Source organism: Pteronotus mesoamericanus, unplaced genomic scaffold (assembly GCF_021234165.1).
Source record: "Pteronotus mesoamericanus isolate MK-2021 breed Mesoamerican mustached bat unplaced genomic scaffold, CSHL_Meso_final contig_220, whole genome shotgun sequence".
NCBI lineage: Eukaryota > Metazoa > Chordata > Mammalia > Chiroptera > Mormoopidae > Pteronotus > Pteronotus mesoamericanus.
Genome location: NW_026555091.1, coordinates 854,748 through 880,703, shown reverse-complemented (window position 1 = coordinate 880,703; position 25,956 = coordinate 854,748). Strand labels below are relative to the sequence as shown.

General features: G+C 45.2%; 1 protein-coding gene across 1 annotated transcript in view; it reads right to left on the bottom strand.

Annotated features, from left to right (window-relative positions):
- Window positions 1-12,262: 12,262 nt before the first annotated feature.
- ITPRID1 (ITPR interacting domain containing 1) overlaps window positions 12,263-25,956 on the bottom strand; it is a 66,597-nt gene continuing 52,903 nt past the window's right edge. Inside the window, exons 9-13 of the mRNA XM_054571263.1 lie at window positions 19,576-19,658; window positions 17,885-19,186; window positions 14,111-14,238; window positions 13,234-13,345; window positions 12,263-12,783 (exon numbers count right to left, since the gene is read on the bottom strand). Coding sequence (XP_054427238.1) covers window positions 12,478-12,783; window positions 13,234-13,345; window positions 14,111-14,238; window positions 17,885-19,186; window positions 19,576-19,658 — 1,931 coding nt within the window. The 3' untranslated portion in view covers window positions 12,263-12,477. The remainder of the gene's footprint in view (window positions 12,784-13,233; window positions 13,346-14,110; window positions 14,239-17,884; window positions 19,187-19,575; window positions 19,659-25,956) is intronic.

Sequence of the window (25,956 nt, the reverse complement as noted above, 5' to 3'; positions counted from 1 at the left end):
CCATGTTGAACTTTCCTAGGTAATTTCAGATTCTTTCCCAAAATGGCTGCAGCAAAATAAATTCTTATTAGTGTTTTTTTAGGATTCTGGTTTTGTCAAAAGTCATTGAATGGTATATTTAATATTTGTGCATTTCATTATACGTTAAGGGAAAAAAACCTGTAAACACACACTAAACTCTTGTAAATCAGTTTCTTGTTCCTACCTCAACAATTAGTACTAGATTTTCTTTTAACTGACTCAAATAACGTTTCTTCCTGTCCTTCCTCCACCTTGGACTCTTACCATTTAAAGCCTATGAGGCACTTCCCACACTTAAAGTTCAATTAAAAGTTCACATGCTGATCTTAAAACCTCATTAAAACTAAAACTATTCATAGGAAAATATTGATGGACAATGGATGAATTTGTTAATCAGTGATGTTGTGGCAACTGCATATCTATTTGGATAAAAAGAAAACTAGGCTTCTACTACCATACATCAGCATAAATTTCAAATATATTAAAAGTTTTAAAAAGTACAATATATATATCAGAAGAAAATACGGAATATTTTATAACCTTTGAATGTGAAAAATCTTGTCAAGCTAACTAAAGCAGAGGCTATGAACATTAATAATTTATATAAAACTGAAAAACTGACAAAGCATAGATACCTTGAAAGAAACTCAAAACTCAGGATCCATTTGCAACATACATGTTAAATATTGAATCTCCTTACCCTATAAAGAGTTTTTACATATCAAAAAAGGAAGACATCTTTCTCTCCTAAAAGACTGAATATACAGACAACAGCTAGACCACACATCCCCCCTCACAAAGCCTAAACCCCAACTCGGACACACAGCCTCTGCAGCAGGCAGCCCCAGATAGCCACGACCTGGTAACTACCCCACCTTCCCTAATTTTTGCCCTAGCTCCAGCTCAGGACCCACCAGAGAGTCACACCCGTGGCCCCGAACAAATCCCATGGGCTGGTCTACCTCGAGTTAGCTCATTTCCGGCTTCCTGTGACAGCAGCTTCCAATCGGAGCACACTGGACATCTTCCCTTTAGTTCACTGGAAAGCTGTCCCACTTGCCCACCTGCCCCTGAGTCACTGCCAAGGCAAGTGATGGTGGCTGGCCCCTGTTACAGCGAGCCCCGAGATGAACAGTCTCTGCTGGCTCTCACTGGGTGCTCTTCATTTATTCCCACACTCCCAAATACGTGCAAAGAATAGGAACAGGCAGTTAAAAACCACAAAAGAAAAAAAGGTCAAAAATACTCATTCATGTTCCTATGTTTGATCTCACTGATATTCAGAAAAGTGCAAACCAAACTCACCTATCAGATGGGTAAAGAGTCAAACTAATAATACTGACCGAGGGTCATCGTTGGTGAGTGTGAGATACATGTTACGTTGGCAACATGTATCTCAAGCTTTAAAAATGTTCACATTTTGACCCTGATATTCCACTTTTATTCATTTAATCTATCAAATTGATCTGACCTATGTACAAAGATATCTATTGCGTTGTTAATAAATAAGGAAACATGGGAAGATATCTGCATATCCATGCAGTGAATTAGCAATGTTGGGAAACAATCTGTGATAGACTACAGCACAGCTGTGAATCCCTGTCCATGGGGGCGACTGTGTAGCCTTTTGAAAGATCCTACCAGGTGTTTTTCCTCCCCGTTGCCAAGTAGGGTTTTTTTTTTTTTTTTTTTTAACATTAACACTTGGTCAGGAATCTCGGGCTTCTTGCCCCAGGGGAGGAGGGAAGAACTGATAATACCTAGAACAAAGAAGTCACAGTCCAGCTTCAGTTCCTATCAAGATAAAAATCATAAAAAAAGAATCAATCTTTTGGGCATGAAAGAACACAGCTTGTAATAAAAGAAACATTCCCATCACACAAGTACATGTGCTCCTGTGGGGACAGGAGTGGGAGAAGCTAGGAGGTAAGAGGGGGAAATAATTTGGCTCTAGTGTGGGTTTTGTACTTCTGGTGTCCTGTTAGATACTCATCAGCTCTCTGGGATTCTTCGCCAAAGATTTGGGAATCCCAAAGCCCAGGGGACTTGCATCTTGCTTCCCATCTGAGTTTCTGGTCGACCCCCTTGTGTCTGTCCCACAGCAGCATGTTTATACGTCCCGTGGCTACATGGGGTGGACACAGCAGAAATGCCAGCATGATGGACTTAGGTAGAGAGAGCGTCTCAGACAGGGTCCCCTAATTGCCCACGCACACGATGTTGAAGAGGCTCAGACATTCCAGTGTGCCCTAGTTTGGTGATGGGGGGTGTGGCGTGGAGTGGGGAGTGCCACAGCAGGCAGTTGACAATTGAGAGCCAGTGGCCCAGTGAGGCTATCACCGTGGCACAAGGCAACCAGCAACCAGGGAGACATAACGGGGCTTCGTAACAGAGGTGGTAAGACAGTCTCACAGCAGTTTATAGACAAGGCGTGGGCCTGAAGTTCCAGTTACTTGCTTTAAAGCATAGCATGATTTCAAAGCTGTAATGGTCAACAGTTACCGGTTAGAGAGATGAAGGGCAAAACAAAGTTCACAATGAGATGTGCAGGGTTATAAAGGAGAGAATCTGGAAAAAAATGTACCAAAGCAGGAGCAGGTATTAATTGATAAACAGGCTCTCAAAGGATCATTTTACAATCACCAACGGGTATGGCTCCATTTTATGGGGAAGTGGGCATGTGAGATATGAATGTCTGGAGCTGGTATCAAATCACTCCAACTTTCAAGGTTGATTGGTTCCTGACATAGAAATATCTGGGTCAGTGGGAGAGAGAGCTAGGGACCTGACACGGGACAGGAGGAGGGCCAGAGGAGTCCCAGATAAGAGTCAGGCTGAGTGCAGCCTTTGCTGAGCAAACTTCTTCTACGAGATAGACTGTCAAGCTCCAAAGGCTGGGGGCTGGAGAGAAGAAGGGGTGTTTTGTATTCTTTAACTTTACAATTATGTTTGATAATCAAACTGTCTGTAGGTGGCAACTGAGCTCTGGGGAAAGTGCCCATTGAAGAATGTGTTGAAAAGCAGACCTCAAGTCTCATTGCAGGAGTGATGGTCTGACAAAGCCTGCCTGTTCTTTGCCCCCCCACTTGAGCTTGCACGATGGAAGTGACCCTTTAGACAAGAAGAGGAGTTGAATGCAAATGCTGTTTTTCTACAGATGCCTTATTGTTTCTTTTCCAAATATAGCATGGGAGGCTGTAGTTTGTTTGAGATGTGGAAAATCATTTGGTTGCTGTGAGCTAGGAAATTGGTGTGGAGTTGTCACAGACAAATGAAGTGGCCTATGTTTTACTTTGACAGTGCTATTTGGAGTAAAAAGCAGGTTCTGATACTAAACTGGGATAATACCATCTCCATAAGGACTCATTATGTAAGAGTAGTCTAAATTTTTCATTATTAATAGATTGCTCTCTTGTGACCAGTGACGTACAGCTTGTTTGAGGTACTAAAGGTTATCAGGGGTTCAAGTATTTTGGACAGTGTCTTTTTCTGGGACAATTCATGAGAACTGTTCTGCTAAATACAAAGCGACCTGGCTTTTTGTCACTTTAGAGGAGAGGAGAAAAGAAAGAAAAAGAAAATAAATCTACTACAGTTTTGAGTGCTGCCCAAATTACTATAGTAAGTCTCCCTGCTTCCTGTCACGATTTCTGACTCAACTGCACACAAGGCAGCCAGAGTGACCTTCCCATAGGGTGTCAATGTGCGTCCCATCTTGTCAGTTGTCCTACTTCAGATCCACCGATGGCTTCACACTACATGCAAAATAGCATCCAACTCCCGGCCACAGCTTAATAGGCCCTGTCAGACATGGTCCCCACATACTTCTCCTTCGCCCACTGGCTCCAGCCTTGCCTTCTCTCTGGGCAAATTCATTCCCAGCCCAGGTGACACACTTGCCTTTGCCTCTCAGGAGATGCTCTGCCTCAGGTGTTTGCTTGCTCATCTTTTTTTTTTTTTTTTAATACTTCACTGAGATATAATTTATATACAGTGCAATTAAAAGTGAACAACTTAATGGTTTTTAGCATATTTTTAGAATTGTGCAGTCATCTCCGTAATCTAATTTTTAGATATTTTTCATCCCCTCTGGAAGAAATCTTGTGCTGTTGTTAGCAGTCACGTCCACTCCCCCGCCTCCTCTCCAGCCCTGGACAGCCACCATCCTACATTCCATCTCTACAGACTTGGTCACCCTGGGCATCTTATGTCACCGACATTGTAAAATATATGGTCTCTTGTGGTTGGCTTCCCTGCAACGAAGAGACAATCCCTCTAGTGTAAAAGGAGATAGAAATCTGAAACAAAAGTAAGAACCCTATCGTTTGGGTCACATTAACTTTTTAAAGACTTGCCATGTTGTCCTAATAATTTAACTTCAATGTCTCTGCTGCCTGGTGAAAATGATGATCTCAGGCTCAAAAACGTTGCTGTTGATGGGGAGCTTTTCAAGGGTATAAACAAAGAGACAAGGACAGATAACTGGTTCTATGTGTTTTCCTCTCCAAACTAAAAATTCCTTCATGGATTAGACCGTGTCTTATGTATGTATAGACAATGTTTATTAGTGTTGATGTATTAATTCATTAGTGAATTAATTCTCTTGTCTATTCACTCGTCAAATTCTTTTATGTTTTAGGTCTGGGGACAAAATATGGAAAGACAACAGCTAAGTCTCTTCCCCATGAAGTTTACATTCTAGTAAGGAATGCAGCCACTGAAGAAATAAACAAATAAAGCAATAAAAACCCATATAATACATGCTCTGAATAAAATAAAGTAGGATCAGTGGGCAGAAAATATACAGAGATGTGTAAAGGAAGAAGCCTTCTTTACCATAAGGTTGTCAAGGAAGGCCTTTCTGAAGGGGTGGCATTTGAATGGAGATCTGAATGAGGAGGTTCCAGCCATGTGATTATTTGGGGAAAGTGGAATAGCAAATGCAAAGAGGAAACAGCAACAAAAATGCCCCTGCAGTAAAATAGCCCTTCGTGTGCTCAGGAATGAGCAAGAAGATCCATGAAATTGAATCACAGTAGGAGAGAGGGAGAGGTGGTATGAAATGAGGCCACAGAAGCGCACAGGGTGGAGCTGTGTAGAGCTTTGTAGATCTTGGTACAGATCTTGGGATTTAATTATAAAGGTACAGAAAAGTCACTGGAAATTCTTATGCAGGCATGCAATGAACCTGATTTATGTTTTTAAAAGGCCACCCTGGCTACTGGAGGGCAAGTGGGTAAATGAAAGAATTAAACACCATATTATTATGATGCCCCACTATGAGCATAAACGTCTAAGTCAGGGGAGGTAGACTGAGAGCTGCAATATGCAGCGTGGGAGAATACTCCATTCGGTTGCATCTCTGGGACGCCTACGTGACCTAAAAGGACTCAATTAATCTCTTTGAAGGAAAATTTCCTTTGAGAGACAATTCCTGTTGGACGATGTCCCATGCTGTTGGCAAGAGTTTATAAAACATTTCCTTCAAACTCTCCCAGACACGGTAACCCAGGAGGACTCAGGCACTGCATCTTAATCGCTGTCATCGTAAACAGTTGCATCTGGTGGTGGGGAGCCAGGCACACAAGCCTGCGTTCCATACCAATGGTAACTGGAACATCGTTTTCTATTATGTTCTGACAGACAAATGATTAATTAGCGCAATCAGCATCTCTCCTTGAAAATGGCCATGGATCAGTGTGTTCCCCTCCATCATGTAATTGAATCAGGCCCACACACCTGTTTCCACTTCCTTTACACAAACACCTGCCCAATAACCAATACAAAGCAATATTAAATCTCAACCTGCCTTGTGCATAAGTACATCTTTCAACTTGACCTAATCAATGCTGAAAGCTAGGAAAACACAGGCCTCTGAGAAGACGACTGCCTGATCCTCACGTGTAATCAGAACGCCTGCAGCTCTAGCCCCACTCGGGTTGCGTGATGGAGCAGCGTGGCTGTGCTGCAGAGCGACTCGGGGTTCAGCCGTGAAGTCCAAGCAGCCCAGGCTCAGGGCTGCTTTTCCAGACACTGAGTGATCCACTTAGTCCCTGTAAGTCTCTGTTTCCTCATCTTTAAAATGGGGATAATGATATTTACCACAAATGTTTGTTGTTTCTCTATGCGATTTACATATAAATCACATAGAAAGGCAAGTGTTAGCATTTTTTGCTATAATAAGAAGATATTAAAGTCACTTAGGTTGGCAAATTTCAGTTCCGATTAAGATAGAGTACATGCTCCTCCCAATCTTTGTCACTGATTACAATGAAAAGTCCTGAACAGGATCTACAAAGCAACTATCTGAAGACCCTTATAAGTATCTAATAGCAAGACAACTGGGTAAGAGAATAAAACACTCAGAGAACCAGCTCACAAAGATGAGTTTCTTCCCTCCCATATTCCCTGGCTTAGATTCTAGGGCAGCCTGAATCTTGAAACTGTGAAACAGACAAAACTGCAGGAAAAAACCCTCTCTCTTAGGCTAGAGGGCCGGGAAAGGAGCCAATGGGGAGAAGCAATCTTCTCCTCCTCTAAGCCCTGCTTTAGGCACAACCGAGGAAGGGGCACGCCCACGGCAGTGCAGGGGGCATCGGGTGTGGCAGCTCCGGCAGTTCCTTTTCCCTGAGGCGGATCCCAGTTCAGGAAGTTTGTTACTGTGCATGGATGCTAAAACCATGTTCTTCTAAGCAGAGCCATGAAAAAACCCCACAGGAGTCAGAGAAGGTGGGGGGATTCACAAAAGGGAGTTAGCTAGAGAAAGGGATTCTTTCAATCTGCACATAAAGTGTTGGGCTCGCCATGAGCTATAATACACAGAACTTGATCATAAGCAACGTACTAAGGCTCCGAGACTGGGATAGACCGCCACCCAGGTCTCATTCTGAGCCCTGCATGGTGCATGCACAGGGTCAGCCAGGTAGTACAGAAAGGCTGTGACAACTAAAATGACACCGGAACTATATCCTGTAGGTGGGTCAGGACTGTGGTCTGAACCTAACTTGGTTGATTGCCTACTAAAGTAAGCAAACAACTAAAGAAACAGAAAATCAACACTCCCCAGAAAACTTTTAACAGAACAAAGAATTTTACAGCATAATACCAAAATGTCCAGGATATGATCCAAAATTACTCAACATGCATAGAACCAGAAAAATGTTGACAACTTTTAAGGGAAAAAGTAATCAATGTATGTAAATTTCAAGGTGATTCAGATGTGGGAATTGATCAAAGATTTTAAAGCACTTCTTGTAATAATGATCCATGAAGTAAAGGTGAACACTGCTGAAATCAAAGATAGATTTTTTCAGCAAAGAAATAGAAGGTATACTAAGGAACCAAATGGGAAATTTTGAACTGATAGTTACAACAACAGAAATAAAAAGTCTACTGGAAGACCTCAAAAGCAGAATGGAGATGAGAAGGAAAAAGGTCAACTAGCTTGAAGGTAGATCAATAAAAATGATCCAATCTGGAAAACACAGAAGAAAAAAAAGTTTGCTAAAACATATGAACAGAGCCTCAAAGAACTGTGGGACAATATCACATGTTTTTATATCAGTGTTATTACAATCCTGGGAGGAGAGGAACAAGAAATTAATATAGAAATATATTTGAAGAAATAATGGATGAAAATTTCCCGAATTTGGGAAAAGACATATATTTGCAGATGCAAGAAGTTCAGCAAACTTCAAGTCAGATAAACTCAGAGAAAACCATGCTCTGAGTCTTCATAATCAAAGAACAGAAAACAAAACAAAGCAAAACATTTTGAAAAGACCAGAGAAAAACAATACATTACAGAGAAGGGACAGATGACTCAAATGATGGAAGATTTCTCACCAGAAACCATGGAGGTGAAACAAAAACAAAAAAACCACAAAAACACACACACACAAAAGGTGGCAAACATTTTTAAAGTGTTGAGAGAATATTGTCAACGCAGTTTTCTATACCCAGTGAAAATACCGCTCTGTGTAGTTGTGATCAGGCCTGATGTTTTAAAATCTTTTTTTTTCCACCAAATGTGCCAACCGTGTATGAATGATTCCAGAAAGATAAAGACTCAACTTTCCTTTCAAGAAACTTACTTTGAAGTCCAGGGGAAGGTAGAAATGTGAGCATTTAAGTGTCATGTAGACATTGGAGTTAAGGGTGGAGTCATCATAGGGTATACCAGAGACACAAAGGAAAAGGTACTTCTCCCTATAGAGGTAAAAAGAGGAAACCAGGTATAGTTTCAAGAGATTTTGTCTGACTCGAATATTACAAGTTATATATATCCCAGTGGGTAGAGAAGTTATTGAAGTAGGGTAGACACTAACAATGGGCAGAAACATGAACACAACCTACAGTGGTTTGTTGGTATATTTGGGCAACTTAAGTTTTTTAGTTATTATATGATATGACATATATCTCTGAGCACCTTTTTCCCCTGCTCTGATGAAATTTCTAACTGCCAGTCCCTGCAGTGAATTGGCTGGGCTCGATCCTATTCTTCCTGCACACAGAGCTCTCTGATGATACTGGGGAACTGACTGGTGCTCTTGGAGTGGCTTTCAACCAATGACCGCTGGGAATTGATGAATAAATAGCCCTGTCCCACATACCTCAGATGGGATAACTCTGTAGCATGTTCTCCACTGTGCCTCAGATTTCCCCAGTGGAATTAAGTTCTGTTTGCATACTGTAGTTAACTTGCTTGATGATGTGCACATTACTGATTTTCATCCCTTCCCTCTCCTACATTCCCATTACCTTGCTAGTGTTGTTAGGGGTCACTTCTTAAAATACTTGAACTTGTTCCTTGTTTCATGGTCTACTTCTGAGAAAACTTAAACTTCAATAGTTTCACAGATTAGATTTCCAAGGAAGCAGATTCTGAAATGGAGATTGAGAGTTTATTAGGGAGTACTCTTGGAATTACTGTCTGTGAGAGGAGACAAGGAAGCAGGACTAGCGGAGATGGGGGTTGGGGGTTGGGCTGTAGTCACAACCATGGCCTTAGGTTACCCAGGGGGAGCTCTGACCCAGCGGTTGAGAGCTGTCCCAAGTTGAGATGAGGGGGCTTGGTTTACATACTCTCAGCTCAACCAGTCATTAGATACAGGTAGTCCTGAGAAAGGGGACATGACCTTGAGCCAAGTCATTCTCTTTAGGTGCAAGTTAGAACATGTTTAGATTGCCTTGATGTTACTGCTGGTAGAAATACAGGGCGGGGCAAAAGTGGGTTTATAGTTGTGAGTACGTGAAAACACAGAGTTTATTTTCATATTATTATTTATTATTGTATTATTTTCTATACAAATAACTGTAAACCTACATTTGCCCCTCCTTGTATGTTAAAGGCAATTCTGATGAGAGCTCAGGAAGAAAAGAGGGGAGCCAGAGAGAAAGCTTCCATTGTCTTAGATGATGCATATGCCATCAGGAGCAGAATGCTGGTAGAAATATGAACACTGAAAGTGATTCTGGTGGGGCCTCGCACAGAAATGAGGAGTATGCCACTGGGAACTACAGGAAGTGCTATCCTGTTATAAAGTGACAACGAACTTGGCTGAATTGTGTTCTTGTGTTTTGTGCAAGGTGGAAGATGCAAGCAATAATAATGAATATTTAACTAAGATTTCTAAGCAGTGTTGAAGGTGTAGTGTGGTTTCTCCTATTGCTTATAGTAAAATGCAAGATGAGAGAGATAAATGGAAGGAATCGTTAAACAAGAAGGAATGAGACAAAATGATTTGGAAAATTCTCAGCAAAAAATGAGAAAGCTTATTCTAAGGGAAACATGCACCTCAAAAATCTTGTAGCCCTGACACTTTACCCAGTTCCAAAGCCCCTCTCACGTTTTTAGATAATTTATTACAGGATCACCCCACTTCATGGAACCCAAATCTGTTAGTCTACCTGGGCTGCCATAAGAAAATATCACCAACTGGGTGCTCAAACAACAGAGATTTACTTTTTCAGAGTTCTAGAGGCCAGAAGTCCCAGAACAAGGTGCCAGCAGGGTTGGTTTCAGGTGGGCCTCTCTCCCTGGCTCATAGATGGTCCCCTGTTCCCTGTGTCTTCACATGGCCTTTCCCATGTGCACATGTGAAGGGAGAGATCTCTGGTGCCTCTCATTCTTCTTATAAAAACGCCTGTCCTGTTGGATGAGGATCCCACCTTTGTGACCACACTTAACCTTGATTATCTCCTTAAACACCCTGCCTTCAAATGCTGTTACATTGGGGCTTAAGGCTTCAAGATATAATTTTTGGGCGGCAGTGGGGTTGGGGATTGGATATAATTCAGTCCATAACATGTCTTTTTAAAGAGAATGTTATGTGTGGTAGTGGACTATTACTTTTCATAGACAGATGTGTATCTGTCTCTCTTGGAGCATAAATGAAGACAAGTTCCAGAATATTGTTTTATATAAAACAAAGCAGTTTTCTTTATTTCTATAAGCATTTATAGAGAAGTGACTATGAGCAAGATACTGCCATCAAATGTGGTAAAAGATACAAACGTGAATAAGATTGCACTGGAACTTCCTACCAACTACAAGAAAGGAAACTTATTATCATTCTAAATTTCAAAGGACATCCCTGTTTTCATGGCAAGCTTTCAGAGAAAGCAAACACACGACTCATGGCTCCTCATTTATTCCGATTAAGTGGAAAGTAGGGAGTTGTTTTCCAAAATAAATCTTGTAGAAAGAAGACACCGCAGGACAGGAATTCTGAAGGGAGCTGGGGGTGGGGGTACAGAGCCGGCAGGGTGAGCGTGTGCTGAGGAAGACGGTGTGGAGAGGCGAGAGTGAAGGGTGGACGTCCACACCGTGAGGAAGTCTAGTCAACACAGGAAACCGCGCACCGTCCGAAGGGTCGGAGGGCCCCAGTGGACAGGTTTCCAAACAGCGAGGAGGATGGGGACCGGTGAGAAGGCAGTTCTGGTAATGGGTCATTTTTAAAGAAAGAGCTTCTTAGTTTACTTGTTGGCAATGACCTCCATTTGCCCACCTTTCTAAACAACTGAGAAGCTTCCATGCAGGTTCCTGACTATTCCATTCTTCCTGTATTCCCCATTCCTCCGCGTTCCCGTCCTCCGTAGAGACTGCAAGTGCACTCAGCCTGTGGGCACACCTTTCCGTTTCCGGGGCGGGGCCTCCTGAGCCTCCCCGGCTGAGTGGAAGCACGTCCACGGCTCTGCTTCCCACCTCAGGGGTCACACCGGCGGCCGGCGTGCTGGGCGCTGCGCCCAGCTGGAAGTCCCCAGCTGTGCCTTTTCCACAAGGCAGTCAGCATGACTTCTAATGCGGATCAGATCATATGAGGGCCCTGTTTAAAGCCACAACGGCTCTCCATTAGCCAAGCGTCCCGGCTCTCCGCCTCCAGCCCTGTCAGCGCAGCGGCCCACCTCGTGGACCTCCCGGTCTCCCCCATCACTCAGACCCTCAGTCTCTCTCACCGTTTCTGCCTCAGGGCCGGAAACTTTCATTCCCTCTGCTTTAAAACTGGTTCTTTCCCCAGAATTCCACACAGCTTCCTCTTCCTCTCTCACCATTCAGGCCTTAGCCAAAGAGCCTCCCTCAGCAAGGCCTTTCCCGACCAGCCTGACTACCGGGCCGCTTCTTCCCCTCCCCATCACACTCTCGGCTTCACCACGGCACTGGTCAGCGTTGGAATTATTTGTTGTTTCTCACTCTTCGTCCACTTCTTTGTGAGGAGAAATCCTGCCCTTTCCCAGGTCTGTCCCAAGCACAGGGGACTTGCTGGCCCATGGTTGGGGCTTCACCAACGCTTCCGGCCAGGCCAGCAGACTCAAGGCTTCCCGGAAGGGGCCTTGTGCCTGAGGCTTCTGTTGCCACTCCTGCCACCAGGCCCTGCATATCATCCCCGGCTCTAAATCGGACCCCTTGCTGTGTCCTCTGTCAAAACACCCCATGATTTCCTTTAAAGCACTTTCACACAGGTTTTCCATTCATGCGTGTTTATGTTTACATTCTCTCTCCCCAAGAGGATGGTAAATTTGAGCACAGTGAAGGCTGTACACTGTATGTACTTTGAAATATATAACAGATCCTCGAATAACATTCTTTTTTCCAACAGTTTCATCGTGACATTGATTAAAGGCCGTGGGAGCTTAACTCTTGTGTATAGCAATTAGCCTGTGGTAAAATCGGTTTCATCATACAACGTTTTCCTTCAAGTCACAGAAACTATTGATGATAAGAGGGGACTTGCTGTATATATGTTGGCCACCACGTATTCTTTATGCCAGGCGCACAGTAGGTGCTCACTTATTGTGTATTGAATGGAAATTAGAATATTCTCAGTTCCTCCCGGGTTTAGCCATAGAGTAGAATATTTTTAAAAAATCAAGCGATAAATCTCCTTGGGGGAATTTAGAGATCCTTCTCTGGTGTGCTCTTGCATTTGGCAGGAAGGCCACCAAACCCACTCTGAGCTAGAGGCTGACATCTGTGTCCTTTTCTCCAATGGGACAGGTGGACACAAGGGCTGAACCCAACTCTTCCTGAGCCGGAGGAGACATCCTGGCGTGGCTCTCCCAGGTGAGTGGGGGACAGGCAGCCACGCGGGTTATGCCCGGGCAGGAAGCCCACTGGCTGCTGTCGGCAGGCAAGGCAGCCCCAAGGGCCACGGCTGGCCGGGCTTGGGCGGCTGGAGTCTGGCCCTTCTTGTCTTCTGTCCAGTCATACTGGTGCGGATTTGTACGGTTTTCAGGGGGCTCTCCTGCGAGAAGCTCAAGCTGCTAAAAGGAAAACAAAAACAAAAAAGAGTGGACAACTTACCTTCTATACACTGACCAGCTAACCCAGGCTTGCAGGAAGGGCGTTGACGGGTGGCTCCTTCTCCAGAGTGGGTTGCGAGCCAGCAGCAGATGCTGGCCGAGACTCAGCCCATGTTCGGGCCAAAGCTGCGTCTCTGTTCTCATTTGGAAAATGGACTAATGACAAATGTACAGGGCAGAGACAAAGCTGGGCGTGGGGGTTAGGTGACCTGAGTTCTAACCTTGATTTACCATCAGCTAGCCACGTGGCCTTGAGCAAACCAGTGCACTTCAATTTCTTTACATTTAAAATGCAGGGGCTGGCGTACAGCCCTGGAACCTCAAACAATTGCACAATCCAGTTTCTCACTGAATGTACCCCTCCTACAGTGGGCAGCATGCAGCCCGACTCCACGCCCCCTGGCCCCGTACCAACAGGATCCCTCCTCTGATTTGCTGGGCCCGGTCTCCTAACTGAAACTCTAGCTCCTCCACTTGCTGCCTCAGGGCCTTGCGCAAAGCTTGCAGGTGCTCCGCCTCCTTCCTGCAGGTAAATAACAGAAAGTTAGGTTTCACAACCACCTCCACCCAAGTGCTGTCTTGTACAGCTCCTCTCAAAACGCAGGTCACTCCTTTGATATTTCTTGCAAGGGAATGAAAATGTCCCCTCCTTTATTTGTATCAATTGAAGACATAGGTGTATTACTAGGACAGGGTTTTCTTTTTAAACAACTCTATTGCAGACTAATTTACGTATCATGAAGTTTACCCATGTTGAGTCCCATTCAATAATTTTTAGTGAATTTATTAAGTTGTGCAACGGTCACCATCCAGATTTGGAACAATGCCATCTTCCCAGTGAGAACCTTCATGGCTTTTTACAGTTAACCCCTAGTCCCACTCCCCCCCACTTCAGGGAATTACTAGTCTACATTTGGATTCTGTACTTCTAATCTATGTGAAAATAATGCAGATTTTCAAAACTCTAGTCAGTCCTGACATGTGCATTTACAGGAGGCCATTTGCATTGATTACAGATGTCCTGCTGACCAGGCCCTCTCCCAGCTGCCGCCCACCCCTGACCTCAGACCGCCCTGGCCGTCCAGAGTACGCGTGGCTACCTAGCCAACGGCTCTCAGAGATTCCCACCGAGAAAACAAGAACAAGAGCATGAGAGCCCAGGCAAGGTTGGCTGGCATCTCATTAGCCCTGCTGCTCGGTGCTCCTCTGTCCTGTCCTGATTACCTTTCCTGGCTGCAGGGGTGTGGGTTGGTACTCGCCATTATGGCTCCCTCAGATAATTAATTACCTTTCCTCTTCTGACATGTCCCCAGAAAAGAGCGCCTGCTGTCCTGTAAGGTGCTGTTCAATTTCCTCTAAATGCTCCCGGAAACCCCGGCAGAGCATCTTCATTGCGTCCATCTCGTAGGCTGTGCACTGAGAATAATCAGAAAGAGTTCAGAAGGATGTCCTTCTGATTCACCGCCAGTTTGCCACGGTGGAGGCTGCCACCCAACCTGGGTCCACTGCTTTGCCCCACTGCTAATATGCCAGGGAGAGAATAGGGAGAGCCCAGCCTTGGGCTTCTCTGAGCAACCAGAGGCGATACTGGCTGGGCCGGGAGGGCCAAAGGTGTTGGGTGGGAAGGCAGTCCAGGGGACTAGGTGATACAGGATGGGAGGTTGTAATAGGGGGTGGGGGAATGGCCAGAGTGTGGGCATGTGGTTAGAGAAGGTAAGTCTACCTTGTTTCACTTTTTGCCAAGTACTGCCTCACTCTGAACCTCAATAGCACAGAACACATCTGTTCAGCACGGAACACATCTGTTCAGAAAGCCTTCTAAGAATACTTTTTATTAGTCTTAGCTTGGCTTAATCACAGTCTCTGGTGACTGAAATCGGGGGTCACCCCCAGCTCACTAACGAGCCCATCCCCGGGAAGGCAGGCATGGCTGGGCGCGCCATCTTGCCATGAACCGGAATCGGGGACTGAACTGCCCTCCCAATCCTGCTCCCCACTGCTCCTGATGGGAATCACTCTTTAAATCGTATTTTCCCCGTATGCTTTGGTTTCCTTATTTAAATATCTTCCTGTAGCCACCAAGCCCAGTCCGTTAGGCACTCTGTTGATTTACTGAGTTCTTACCAGCCATCTCTTGCTTTCCAGCTCAGGCTGGACCATGCTTTGAATGGGTCCATAATCCAGAAGCGCAGCATCCCAACCCATTGACTGAGTGACGTAAATGCTGATTGAAGCCTAATGTTCTCTCTGCCAGGCCCATGGGTTTGGACCCCCTTCCTGATTGGTGGGGCAGAGGCTGCTAGTTGCCTACCTACTATCTTTTTCCCCTTTATTTTTATTAGCAAACTCTTATATCTTAGGGGCAGCAATATGTCTAAGTAAAAAAAAAAAAAAAAACAACTACATTCCCTAGCATTCCGTGCACTCAGGATAGCAATGAGATGAAAGTGGAGAGCATGAGGCTGGGCTTCTAGGAAGCTCTTGAAAGGAAACTGATTTCTCAGGCAGGCCTCTTTTTAACCTTTTCTTCTTCCTTTCATGAGAACCAATCTTACAGCTATGTTAATTTTTCCTAGCCCTGCTTTGAAGAAGTCCCAGGTTTTTTACCCTTCTCCTCAAAACCACATGGCCAAGAACCTGGCAGCCTGATGCTGTATTTTTTTTAAAAACCAGAATTGTCATAATAAAAATTATTTTCCTGAGAATGCTATTTGTTTTATTGAAAACTCTCCATCATTTTGTCTATGGCCATACCACCCTGAACGTGCCTGATCTCTTCTGAAAACTCTCCATCGTTTTGCTTGCAGAGTTCAGTTTTGATTCTGTCTTCTAATTTTTATGTTGAATAACGTATTTACATAGCAAAACTCTCCAGCTACTTTTGCTTCCGTATGAGTGCACCTTAATCCATTAGAGGCGTGTTTGAAGCATTATGGGTGTTGGCAAGAGTGTGTGAAAGGTGAATACAATGATGGCTCTTCAAGCCAGAAAAGATCATAGAGACCATGAAGGACTCCTTTTAGAGATAAAGTGTTGTGACATAGAATGGTTAATAAATTTGTCCAAGGTCAAAAAAATGGCAGTCAGATTTCAAACCCAAGGGTTCACTTCTTCTCTTCTGTGTCACAGCAGGGGCTACTGTGTGGCTGGCCACACTGAGAAGTTATTTGTCCCCTTAGGAGGGAGATAATGTGTGACCCTAGCAGATTCCTACAAGACGAGCACATTCCATGGCCAGCAAGACCAAGGACATGGAAATGGGGTGCTCAAGTAAGCTGGACATTGTCATCACTGAATTGTACGTTTCCTCTAGTTATTTTAGATTTTGTAATTGGAAGGTGGGGCGGGGGTGGGGAGGGGTGAGCTGGGCTATAGGGTCTCCAGTTCCTGGTCAAGGGAACGGCTTGGAAAACTCTGAAACACTGCCATCTCCTGGTCATTTGGAAACACAGAAAATACATTTGGGCTCTAGAACGAGTATTGAAGTAGTCCCAGAAAAAAGAAAACCTTAAGAAAATAAAATTAATAAATATAAAAAAAGCTGGCACTGGTTTGAAGTTGTTTTGGCAATAGAAGAGCTGGGTTATAACGCAACCCAATGCGTGGTCTGAGCCACGCCCACTAACACAACTTCAACAGCAAGAACCGTCCCACCAAATGACCAGGAACTTTTGAATTGGCTCACATTACATTTTAAACTGCGTACGCTTTTCTTTTTCTTTAAATATAAATCATAAATGTTATAAAATAACTTTTTAATGCCCCCAAATTTGTCTTAGGTGACTCCCAAGTCCATGAAAATGGCATTTACCAGTCAAGCGTCCTCTGCACTGGTACAGGCTGCTATGTGAGGGGGTGAGGTGGTGATGCGGCGCTGTTTTTCTGGGTTTTTAACCTAAAATGCTTTTGATTTCAACATATGCTTGGAACTTCCATTGCCATGTAATAGATGGCATTGGCCTCTTCCTATAATATTCACTTGGTCCAAAACCCATTTTTAGATAATTTTCTCATTAATTATTAACTTTTCTATCCTCAGCCAGCACTCTGCATCTAACTTAGTGCCATTTTTCTCCCTGATATTTCTGGGCCTTGCAAACCCAGGCTTGCTCACTGCTGATGCTTCTTCTGTATGTTCCTGACTCTGTTCTTTAGTTTATTTAAGGAGCCTCTTCCCATGGGTGAATGAAATACCTCGTTTTCACTTGCTTTTCTGCCTGTGTGTGTGTGTGTGTGCACCAGCAGAGAAGTGCAAATACGCATGTGTATCTGTGTTTTGATTCCTTTGAGTGTGTGTTTGTGGTTCCTTGGATTTAAAGAGACATGCATTGTCTTCTAGTAAAACCCAATGTAGTATGCATTTCAGCAGGTATATATCACTAAATCAATTTGATATAAAAGTACCATTTTTTGGTATAATTGCAAAATTTTAAAAAGTGGGAGGGTCAGGTCAATGGGAGACAAGGTATTAGAAGACACGGGGTGGTGGTGTGTACACTCGCCCAAACTCCTGTTCATTTAAGACCTGTATACAAGTCTGAGGCTGGGCCACAGAAACGCTGCACTTCCTGCAGAAGTGCTACAGGTCAAAGCCTCAAATCAGGAGAGATGTCTCTTTCTAGTGGCCAGCTCTCTCCACACTGTTGCGGCTACTCAGAACTAGGCTCACAGAAACTGTGTGACTTGTGCAAGACCATACAGCTAAGTGAATTTAAGACAGAGAATCGGTCAGTTAGACTGCATCGAAGATGAGGTTCGGATGCATTAATGATGTTTATAACCTTCTGCAGGAATTTATGTAAGGTTCTCTAGCCCTCTGTGAAATGGGAGCTGATACCAAAATTTGCCTTCCTTAATTCACAAAGTAATAGGAAGTATAAAGTAAAAAGAAGTTTGTGAGAAAAGTCATAAACCATAAAGCACTCTACAAATTCTACTCCTGATTTGCAATGGAAAGGTATGCCCTGAGTGGCGTCTGAGAAGGAAGGCGAAACACCACCCCTTCGGAGTTTGCTGCCCCCTCATCCGCCCTCGCCCCCACCTTTGCAGAGGTCACACTTACAGAGCACAGCTCCCTCACTGCAGGGTCCCGCAGGACTTCCAGAGTCTTCGAGAACTGCTCCTCCCGGTGGCTATGTGAGCACAGGCCGCAGCTGCAGGCCAAGGGCACTGGGCTGGGGCTTTGTCCCCCCGGGTGGCAGTGGGGATGGTGACGAGAGCAACCCCAGCAGTGGGCGGGTACGGCGTGGCAGGTATGAACCGAGCAGCTGCTAGGGAGGCCGGCATCCAGGGAGATGGATTTGGTCCAGGGCTGGGCCTTGCTACTTGGAACTGAATAGCAATGCCAGGACCTGGCCTCCCAAAGATCGGTCTGAACAGAAACATCATGGAACTGTCTGGCTTCTGTCCCCAGAACTGGTTCTGTCGTGGCAGCAGGGTCACCCACAGTGCGTTCTAAAGTTGTTCTTCTAGAGTAAGGCCCTAAGGCCACAGCACTCTGAGCAGCTGACACCAGGCGGGAGGGCCTCTGGACTGTCACAGACTCAGGGCGACCGGAGCTGGAGCCAGTGCGGGGAGGAAGGGCTCCCAGCTCAGGCTCTGCCCTGGGTGGCTTCGGACCCGCAGCACCATACCTCGGCTTCACGTGGGGAGTAGCGCCTTTAGGCACCTTCTCTCGGTGGGGAACAGCCTTTTCAGATGTGTGAATAAGGTTCGCTGCAGAGGGTCCGGCTTTGCTGGACTTGGGGACAGGCTCTGGCGGACTTTCCCCTGTCTGGGCTCTGTGGTGGAAGTCGGGGCAGGGTTCACCGCATTCCGCTCCTCTTGGGGCCTCCGGGCCGACATGAAGGGACTTGTCTCTAGCATGATCCATGTCCAGTGATGTCTGAGGCTCCCAGAGGTGGCTTTGCACATGCGTGTCCCCAGTCCCCCCAGGCCTCAGAAACCCACTCCTCCCTTCAGTGACATGGGTCACCGTGAACTCCAGATCATACGGGCAGGGAGTTGTGCTGATATCAGCCTCATGTTGAGTGTGGGGCACAGGCGGGGGCTGCCTCTGGTGGCCGTCTTTCCCTCGGTGTTCTCCCCCACCGGAGGCCCTGCTCAGGGCCACATCGGAGGTTGACAGTCCTGGCTGTCCTTCTGTGGCCTCCAGATGAGACTCCGCCTCCACCACAGACGTTGAGGACTTTTCTTCTAAGACACTCCAGTCTTGGCTGGAGAAGGACATGCTCGTCCCACTCTTGGAGTCAGACTCCTCTGAGTCTCGCTGGCCGTGCTGGGCAGGCGCCAGGCGCTGGCTCTGACCCCCTGGCCGTCTGCATCCGTCCTCAGCAGGGCTCGGGCCTGCAGGCAGGGAAGGCACCTGTGGAAGAAGCCGGGAAGGAGGCAAAGGGGTCAGGAAGGCAGGGGAGGTGCGAGGCTGAAGAACTGCTTTCTTTTCCCCTCATCATTACCATTGACTTAGGGGTCAGGAGATGAGAGTAAGTTACACACTCCGGTTTCTGTCAGTTTACTACTTTAGCTGGGACCTTCTTTCTATGAGGCTCACCTTCCTTGTGTAGTAAAAGTAAAAGAAAATAAAAGGGAAAGGAATGTTGAGCCTCCCGGCACCTTGTTTAATGTCCCCTGTCTCTTGGGTGCCTGTGGCATGTGTCTTCTAAGCATCGATTGCCCTTTCTGGATTTGGCAGCACCCTGTCAGCTTGCATTTCTTCCCCTCCCCACCCCCTCCCAGCCCTCCCGGGCCCTCCACCTGCAAGGCTGGTGGTTCTGGCAGCTCCTCCAGGAACCCGCTGCTGTCAGACTGACAGCTGTTTGCCCTGCTCACCATGGCACCTGCGGAAAGGAAAGGAGAGGCCTGGGTGAGTAAGGCGCAAACAGGCCAGCAAGGCTGGGCTCAAACCCCCGAGCGCCCGGCATGCCGTGGATCCTCCACAAATGCCTGCAGCAGGGAAAGAGAAGTGCATGAGGCAATTCCAAGGCTTTTCCCCCCAACTGCCAGAGGGTCCATGTAAAATTCCATCACCGGTTTCCTCATATAAGGAGTAAAACATGACACAAAGGCAGGGAGACTAACATCTCTCAGAATAACAATGATTGTGAAACAGATCTTTACTATGGGGAAGAAAATCCAGAAGGAAATGCATATGCCTTAAATGTCACATTAATAAAAACCCAATAAAACCCCAAGTTTATACATCTGTGCGTATACATATTACAATAAACTGAGTATTTGTGCCTCCCCTCCAAATTCAGATGCTGAAATTCTAACCCCCAAGGTGATAGTATTAGGAAGTGGGGCCTTTGGTGGGTTATCTGGTAATGGGGTCAGAGCTCTTATTAATAGGATTAGTGCCCTTATAAAGGACACCCCAGAGAGCTCCCTCGTCCTCCCACCAGGAGAGCACACAGCAAGAGATGAGCACCTATGAACCAGGAAGTGGGCCCTTGCTAGGCACCAAATCTGCTGACACCTTGATCTTGGACTTCCAGCCTGTGAGAAATAAATTTCTGTTGGTAAGCCACCTAGTTGACAGTATTCTGCTATAGCAGCCCACATGGACTAAGCCATATATATTCTTGATCTTTTGATTAAATGTTGGCTAAGAACCCCTTACAAACCTCATCTGGACTCTGCTCACATGACCAAAGCCCATGCTCATGTCTTACAATGCCACTCCTGTCATTTTGAGAGGTTGGAAGGGGCAGAGAAGGAGCAACATTATGTGTGGGCAGGTAAAGACTCTCCAGGCATGAGCATCTTGAAACTCTAAACCTGTCTGTCACTTCCTATGTAAATATCAGGTTATATTAATGGGGGTCGGGGAATGGGGCGGTTGCTAGGGAGTCACCCTGCTAAAGATTAAATTCCAGGATTATTTTTTTCCTCTTCTTTAATGGGAAATGCTTCTAGTTGCACTGCAGTATGGGCTAGATGAAGAAGTCTCCTGGGCAGAAAGGGGATGGTTGGACTGCAGCCTCCTTACAGTACAAAAAGCAGAAGGAGGAGCCTTATTTGTCCTGGAAGAAAAGATGGGCATGGGTTTGGGGTGGGGGGCTGAGAGTGAAAAGCTGGTGGTTGGTGGGTGTAGGGCTTGGATGTCTGGTACCTCGGAGGAAGGAGGGGATTTGCCTTGCCTTGCAGAACCAGCTGCTGCAGAAGGGTTCAAAGGAAAAAACGAACAAACAGGCCGGCCTCTGCTTGTGAGTTCTAGATCCAACGGTCAAGGACAGCCCCACTGGCAAGGGTGGCAGCGCCTCTTCTCCTTGTAGGACTTCCTGCCACCCGCCTTACCTGCCCACGTGTCTGCAAAAGGCACTGGTGGATATGGAGTCGCAGGGTGGGGCCTACCAGCCCACATCCCAACTGCCTCCCCCTGAGGGCAATGTAGACGGGAAGAAGCTTGGATTTGCAGAATTAAAAATTTGTAAACTCCACATTCATGAATTCACTTCAAATACAATGAACGGCTAAAAATCAGAAGATACCAGTTTTTAATGGCTGAATTATAAGGATATGAAGGAAACTTGAGCAAAGTTTTGAGGAAACCATGTCTTTTGACACAGCTGTTACTTCTTGTCACGTAACTAAGGGTAAAATATAAAAGTATTTACTAGTCATAGACCTAAATAACCTCTCTTTGGATCATTCTGATGAGAAATCTGCTGTTTCTGGCAAGTGTGAGTAACAAAAACTAGATTTCCCTGCCAGCTGACACAACTAAAAACCTGAACAAAGTATATGAAAATATGGCTTCAGGAAAATGGGCCTCAGGACATTAAAAACACAAATAGTGTGAGTTCTACGGTCACCCTGCTGCAGGGAGAGTGGCCTCCCTGCAGACTCCCCAGGCTGAGGAGGCAGGACTGAGAGTCTGAAAAGACAGGGCCAGCTCAAGCTCCCAGAGTCAGCAGGGAGAGAGGAGAGAGTGGCCCAGAGAGAGAGCTCTACAGGGCCCCTCTTGAGTATTCAGCTGAGTACTGACCAGCTCATGCATGTGAGCAAACCCAGAAGGCTGTGGGAAGGCACATTGGAAAGGAGTAGGAGACACAGCAATGCCCACCACTCACCCAGGCCTGGAACAGCGCGTGCTCCCACCAGCCAGACCCTAAAGCTTCGTAATTCACAGAGCGCTGGCAGGAGAAGGTGCTCAGATGAGTCTTGCCTTAAGAGTGAGGAATAATCAGCCCTCAAAAAAGTATTCTTCCCACCTAACAGCCCTTAAAATCAAGACCTTAAAAGATCAAATGGTTTCCAAGTAACTCAACTGTGTCTCAGATCTAAGCTGAGAATACTTATAGCAATACAGTAATATCTAGCACCCACAGGTAACACTCACAGTATCTGGCATCTAATGAAACATACTAGGCATGCAATGAATCAGGAAAATATGATCACAATGAGAAGAAAAATCAAAATCAATAAACTGTAATGAACCTAAAACTGACACAGATGTGACAATTAGCAAACAAGAACATGAAAACACTTTATTATTACTATAGTCCATATATTCAAGGAGCAGAATAAAGATTAAATGTGTTAAGTAAAGATTATGAGATATTATAATACACCCAAATTGAAATTCTAGAGATGAAAACTACAATGTCTCAGGTAAAAGTTATACTGGATGAGATTAACAACAGCATTTTGGAGATTGCAGAAGAAAAGATTAGTGAAACTGAAGACAGAGACATAGAAACTATCCCAAATAAAAGACAGAGATCACAAAAACAGGAAGTTAAACAATCAAAAGAGCATCAGTGAGCCTGGGACACATCCAAGCACCTGAGTTCACACGTAATCGGAATATCCCAAAGAAGAGAGGCACATAGGACAAAACATTTCCAAGAAGAGTTTGTTTTGAGCAGTTGAAACAACACCAAACACCAGAAATATGAAGGAAAATGTAACAAGGCTCACCAAAATGAAATTGTCCAACACCATTGATCAAGAGAGAAGTCTTAAAATAAGCCAGGGGAAAAAAGACTCATTACACATGGAGGAAACAAAGGTAAGAAAGGCAGCAGATTTCTCATCAGAATAATCCAAGCCAGAAGAGAGTGGAGTAACATCTTTAAAGTACTGAAAGAAAAAAGAACAAACAAACCTGCGTGGGTGCATTTTAAAGAGTTGTTATCTAAATCTTTGAAAAGATATTTGACTACTTAAACAAAAATAATAACAATGTAGAGTAGGGTTTATTAAAAAAACCTAGAAGACTAAAGAAAATTAAATACCTGTTATAAAATCAATTGGTTTGCATGAAAGGAACTGCCTGTAAAATTTTCCTTTACCTGTGATGCACAATTTTTATCCAGCCTTTCCCCTGGTGGATAGAATACTTATTTACTTGTTGTCATGGGAAACAGTGTACACGCATTGTGCACTTATTATAGAAAATTGTGCAATGATTTATACAATATTGTGTAACGTTTAACACTTCACTGTTCTTGTTATAATTAACTCAGCCAATACTAAAACTCTTCAGATCCTTTTTAAGTTAGAAAAAAATCCTATTTATAACAAGTATGGGTATAAATAAATGATAATTATGCCAGAAACCTTTCAAAAGCTCAATGCAGAATTTCAAATTTTTTTTTTGGTACTATATATACAAAGGGCTGGTGCCTCTTCATGGAGTATCTCTGCAGGGTGAGCAGTCCATCCTCATGGATTTTCTACACAAACCTCCCGTTCAAAGCTCCCCTCGTGGCTTCAGGACCCACCACAGCCTGTTCCTCCTCCGACCCTGAGACCCTCCGCAGAGAACAAAGCGTGCAGACAGAAGAGAGCAAGACAGCACTGACTTCCGCCCCTTCCCCTCTGCCCTCCTCATGCCACAGAAAGAACGGGGGACCCACAGGTATTCACCGGGAGGGGCGGACCTTGCTGAAGGACAGACAAAACAGACTTCAGAACTTGTTCTCTCTGCATGTTTTGGTACAAAGTTTGTACAACGGGCTGTGAAGGAGTCCTGGTACATCCCTATTCTCAAAACTTCCCAGGTAATCTCTGTTTTGGAACATAGGCTTCATGTAAAATGTTTGCCATCCCCCTTCTCACAACTCTAGGAGCTGCTGCCTTCAGGTTCGGACTCTCCTACTTGCTAGCCGCGTGATCTCCGCACGTCTCTGTGCTCTCATAGTCTGTTTCCTCATGCGGAAAGAAATGGATATGGCAACAATATTTTGCTTGTGGGACTGCAATGAGAATCATATTCAATAATCAATACATGAAGACTTATGCATGTGTAAAAGATGATATAATTATATATATGAAATTTTGCTGCAGAATAGCATCTTAATATCAGCTACTAGAACTCACTATTAATGTCATTCAATTTCATCAGTGAGTATAATTATTAATATTTATTAGAGATTACCTTTTGCAGCACAGGGCTCTCTTCACCGAGTCAGAGTTTACCTTCCCTAATTGGCGGGCCCTGCCTGGGAAGGGCCAGTGCACCTTTTGAAACACTTCTGCCTGGGAGGAGACAGATGCCTCAGGCACTTTGTCCGAACAATCAGCAGGTGGCAGCCTCACACCGACCACAGCACCGAGGAGCCAGGGCCCTGGGAGTCTCTGACAGGGCTGCCTTGTAGGAAGAGTCAACTGAAAGGCTGCTTTTCTGAGCTGGCCTGGTTATAAAGGCTTCCGGATCCTACTGGCCAGCTTCACACTTAACTTAGTCTGAGTTCCTAGAGGCTCAGGGGGAAAAGCCCATGGACTTACAAGGTGAATGAGGGCCGGGGAGACAAGAGAGGAGCCTTTCCGGGTGTGAGGTTCACTGGAGTTGTGTCAAGCCAAAGGAGTGTCCAACCTTAGATTCCTTGGAGTTTACCATGTTCACCTTTTCTTTACTAGTCTACTTTTCTTACTTCTTTGTCACATTCCTCTTCCTTCTGCCCCCAATGGTAGAAAATTCTGTGGCAGCTCTGGGGTGAGGCTGAGGCCCAGAAGCAGGTAATCTTTGAGCTGGACATTACAGGTTATACCCTCAAATGCCTGTAGAAGCTGGGCAACAGCAAGTGTGGGAAGCAGCTGCGTTTAGACAACAGGGAGCAGTGTGGGTTGTTTGGACTTGAGAGTGGGCCATGCTCACCCCACAGGCACCCAGGTGGGAAGCCAGGGTGGTGCCACCTGCCGTCCAATGTGGGGAATCCCTTCCAGAATGTTCCTTATAGATGGCCATCTAGCCATAGCTTATGCATTTGTGTAACATGGACGCACTCTTATGCAGTTAGAACATATCATACCATTTGGAAAATGCTTTTATACTGGACCAAACCTACTCTGTGGAGTAACACGGAACAGGGTAACCACTCCCTTTTCAAGAAAACTCTCTTGTATAGCCCAGGCCTTTTCTCCTCAGCTTCAGCCTCGCCAGAGCCTTGAAGTCAGACCTCGCAGGGAGGGCTTCCGGGCCACTTCTGTCTGTACTTTTGAATAAGCTCTTAGTAATGTGTGCGACGAAATCTGGCACTCGTGACTAGAAGTTGATATGCGTTCTGACCTGCACAGAGCAGAGCAGGCTCCCGCTAGTTCGCGTCCACACACACACTGCTAAGGCTGCGCTGGCCTGGTCTGAGTGCCTTCCCAGCGCTGCGTCAGTCTGCGATCAGTCTCTCTTCTGATGTGGGGAAATACATGTTCTGAAAACTGAATGAATGTTTTCATTTGTATTCTTGTGAAATTTGATCTAGCAGGTCTGGGACCATGGTTCCTGGTTCCGTCTTGTCAAGGATAATGTTGATTTCCATTCTAAAGTCTGTCTGTGTTATCTATAGTTCTGAGACACGTTCTTGCTGCAGGCCACATCACTGTTAATATGCTGAAGAGAATAGGCCACAAAGACCACTTGAAAGGGTATAGAATTCTTGATTTGCAGCATTTCCACTTTAAAACTCAATGGACATGGCCCCACTATCTCCTGGCATCTAACAGGAGGATGCTTGTTGAGAGGGCAGTGAGCACAAAGAACCATCTCTATCTGTTCCGTGGTCTGACCATTATACTAAAAAAATACATCATTCACACTGCTTCCTCTGGCATCTTTTCAATACCATTTTCTTAAAAACTGTCTTATCAACACACTACCTTAACAAATTGAAAAGATACTTCAGAGTAAAATAT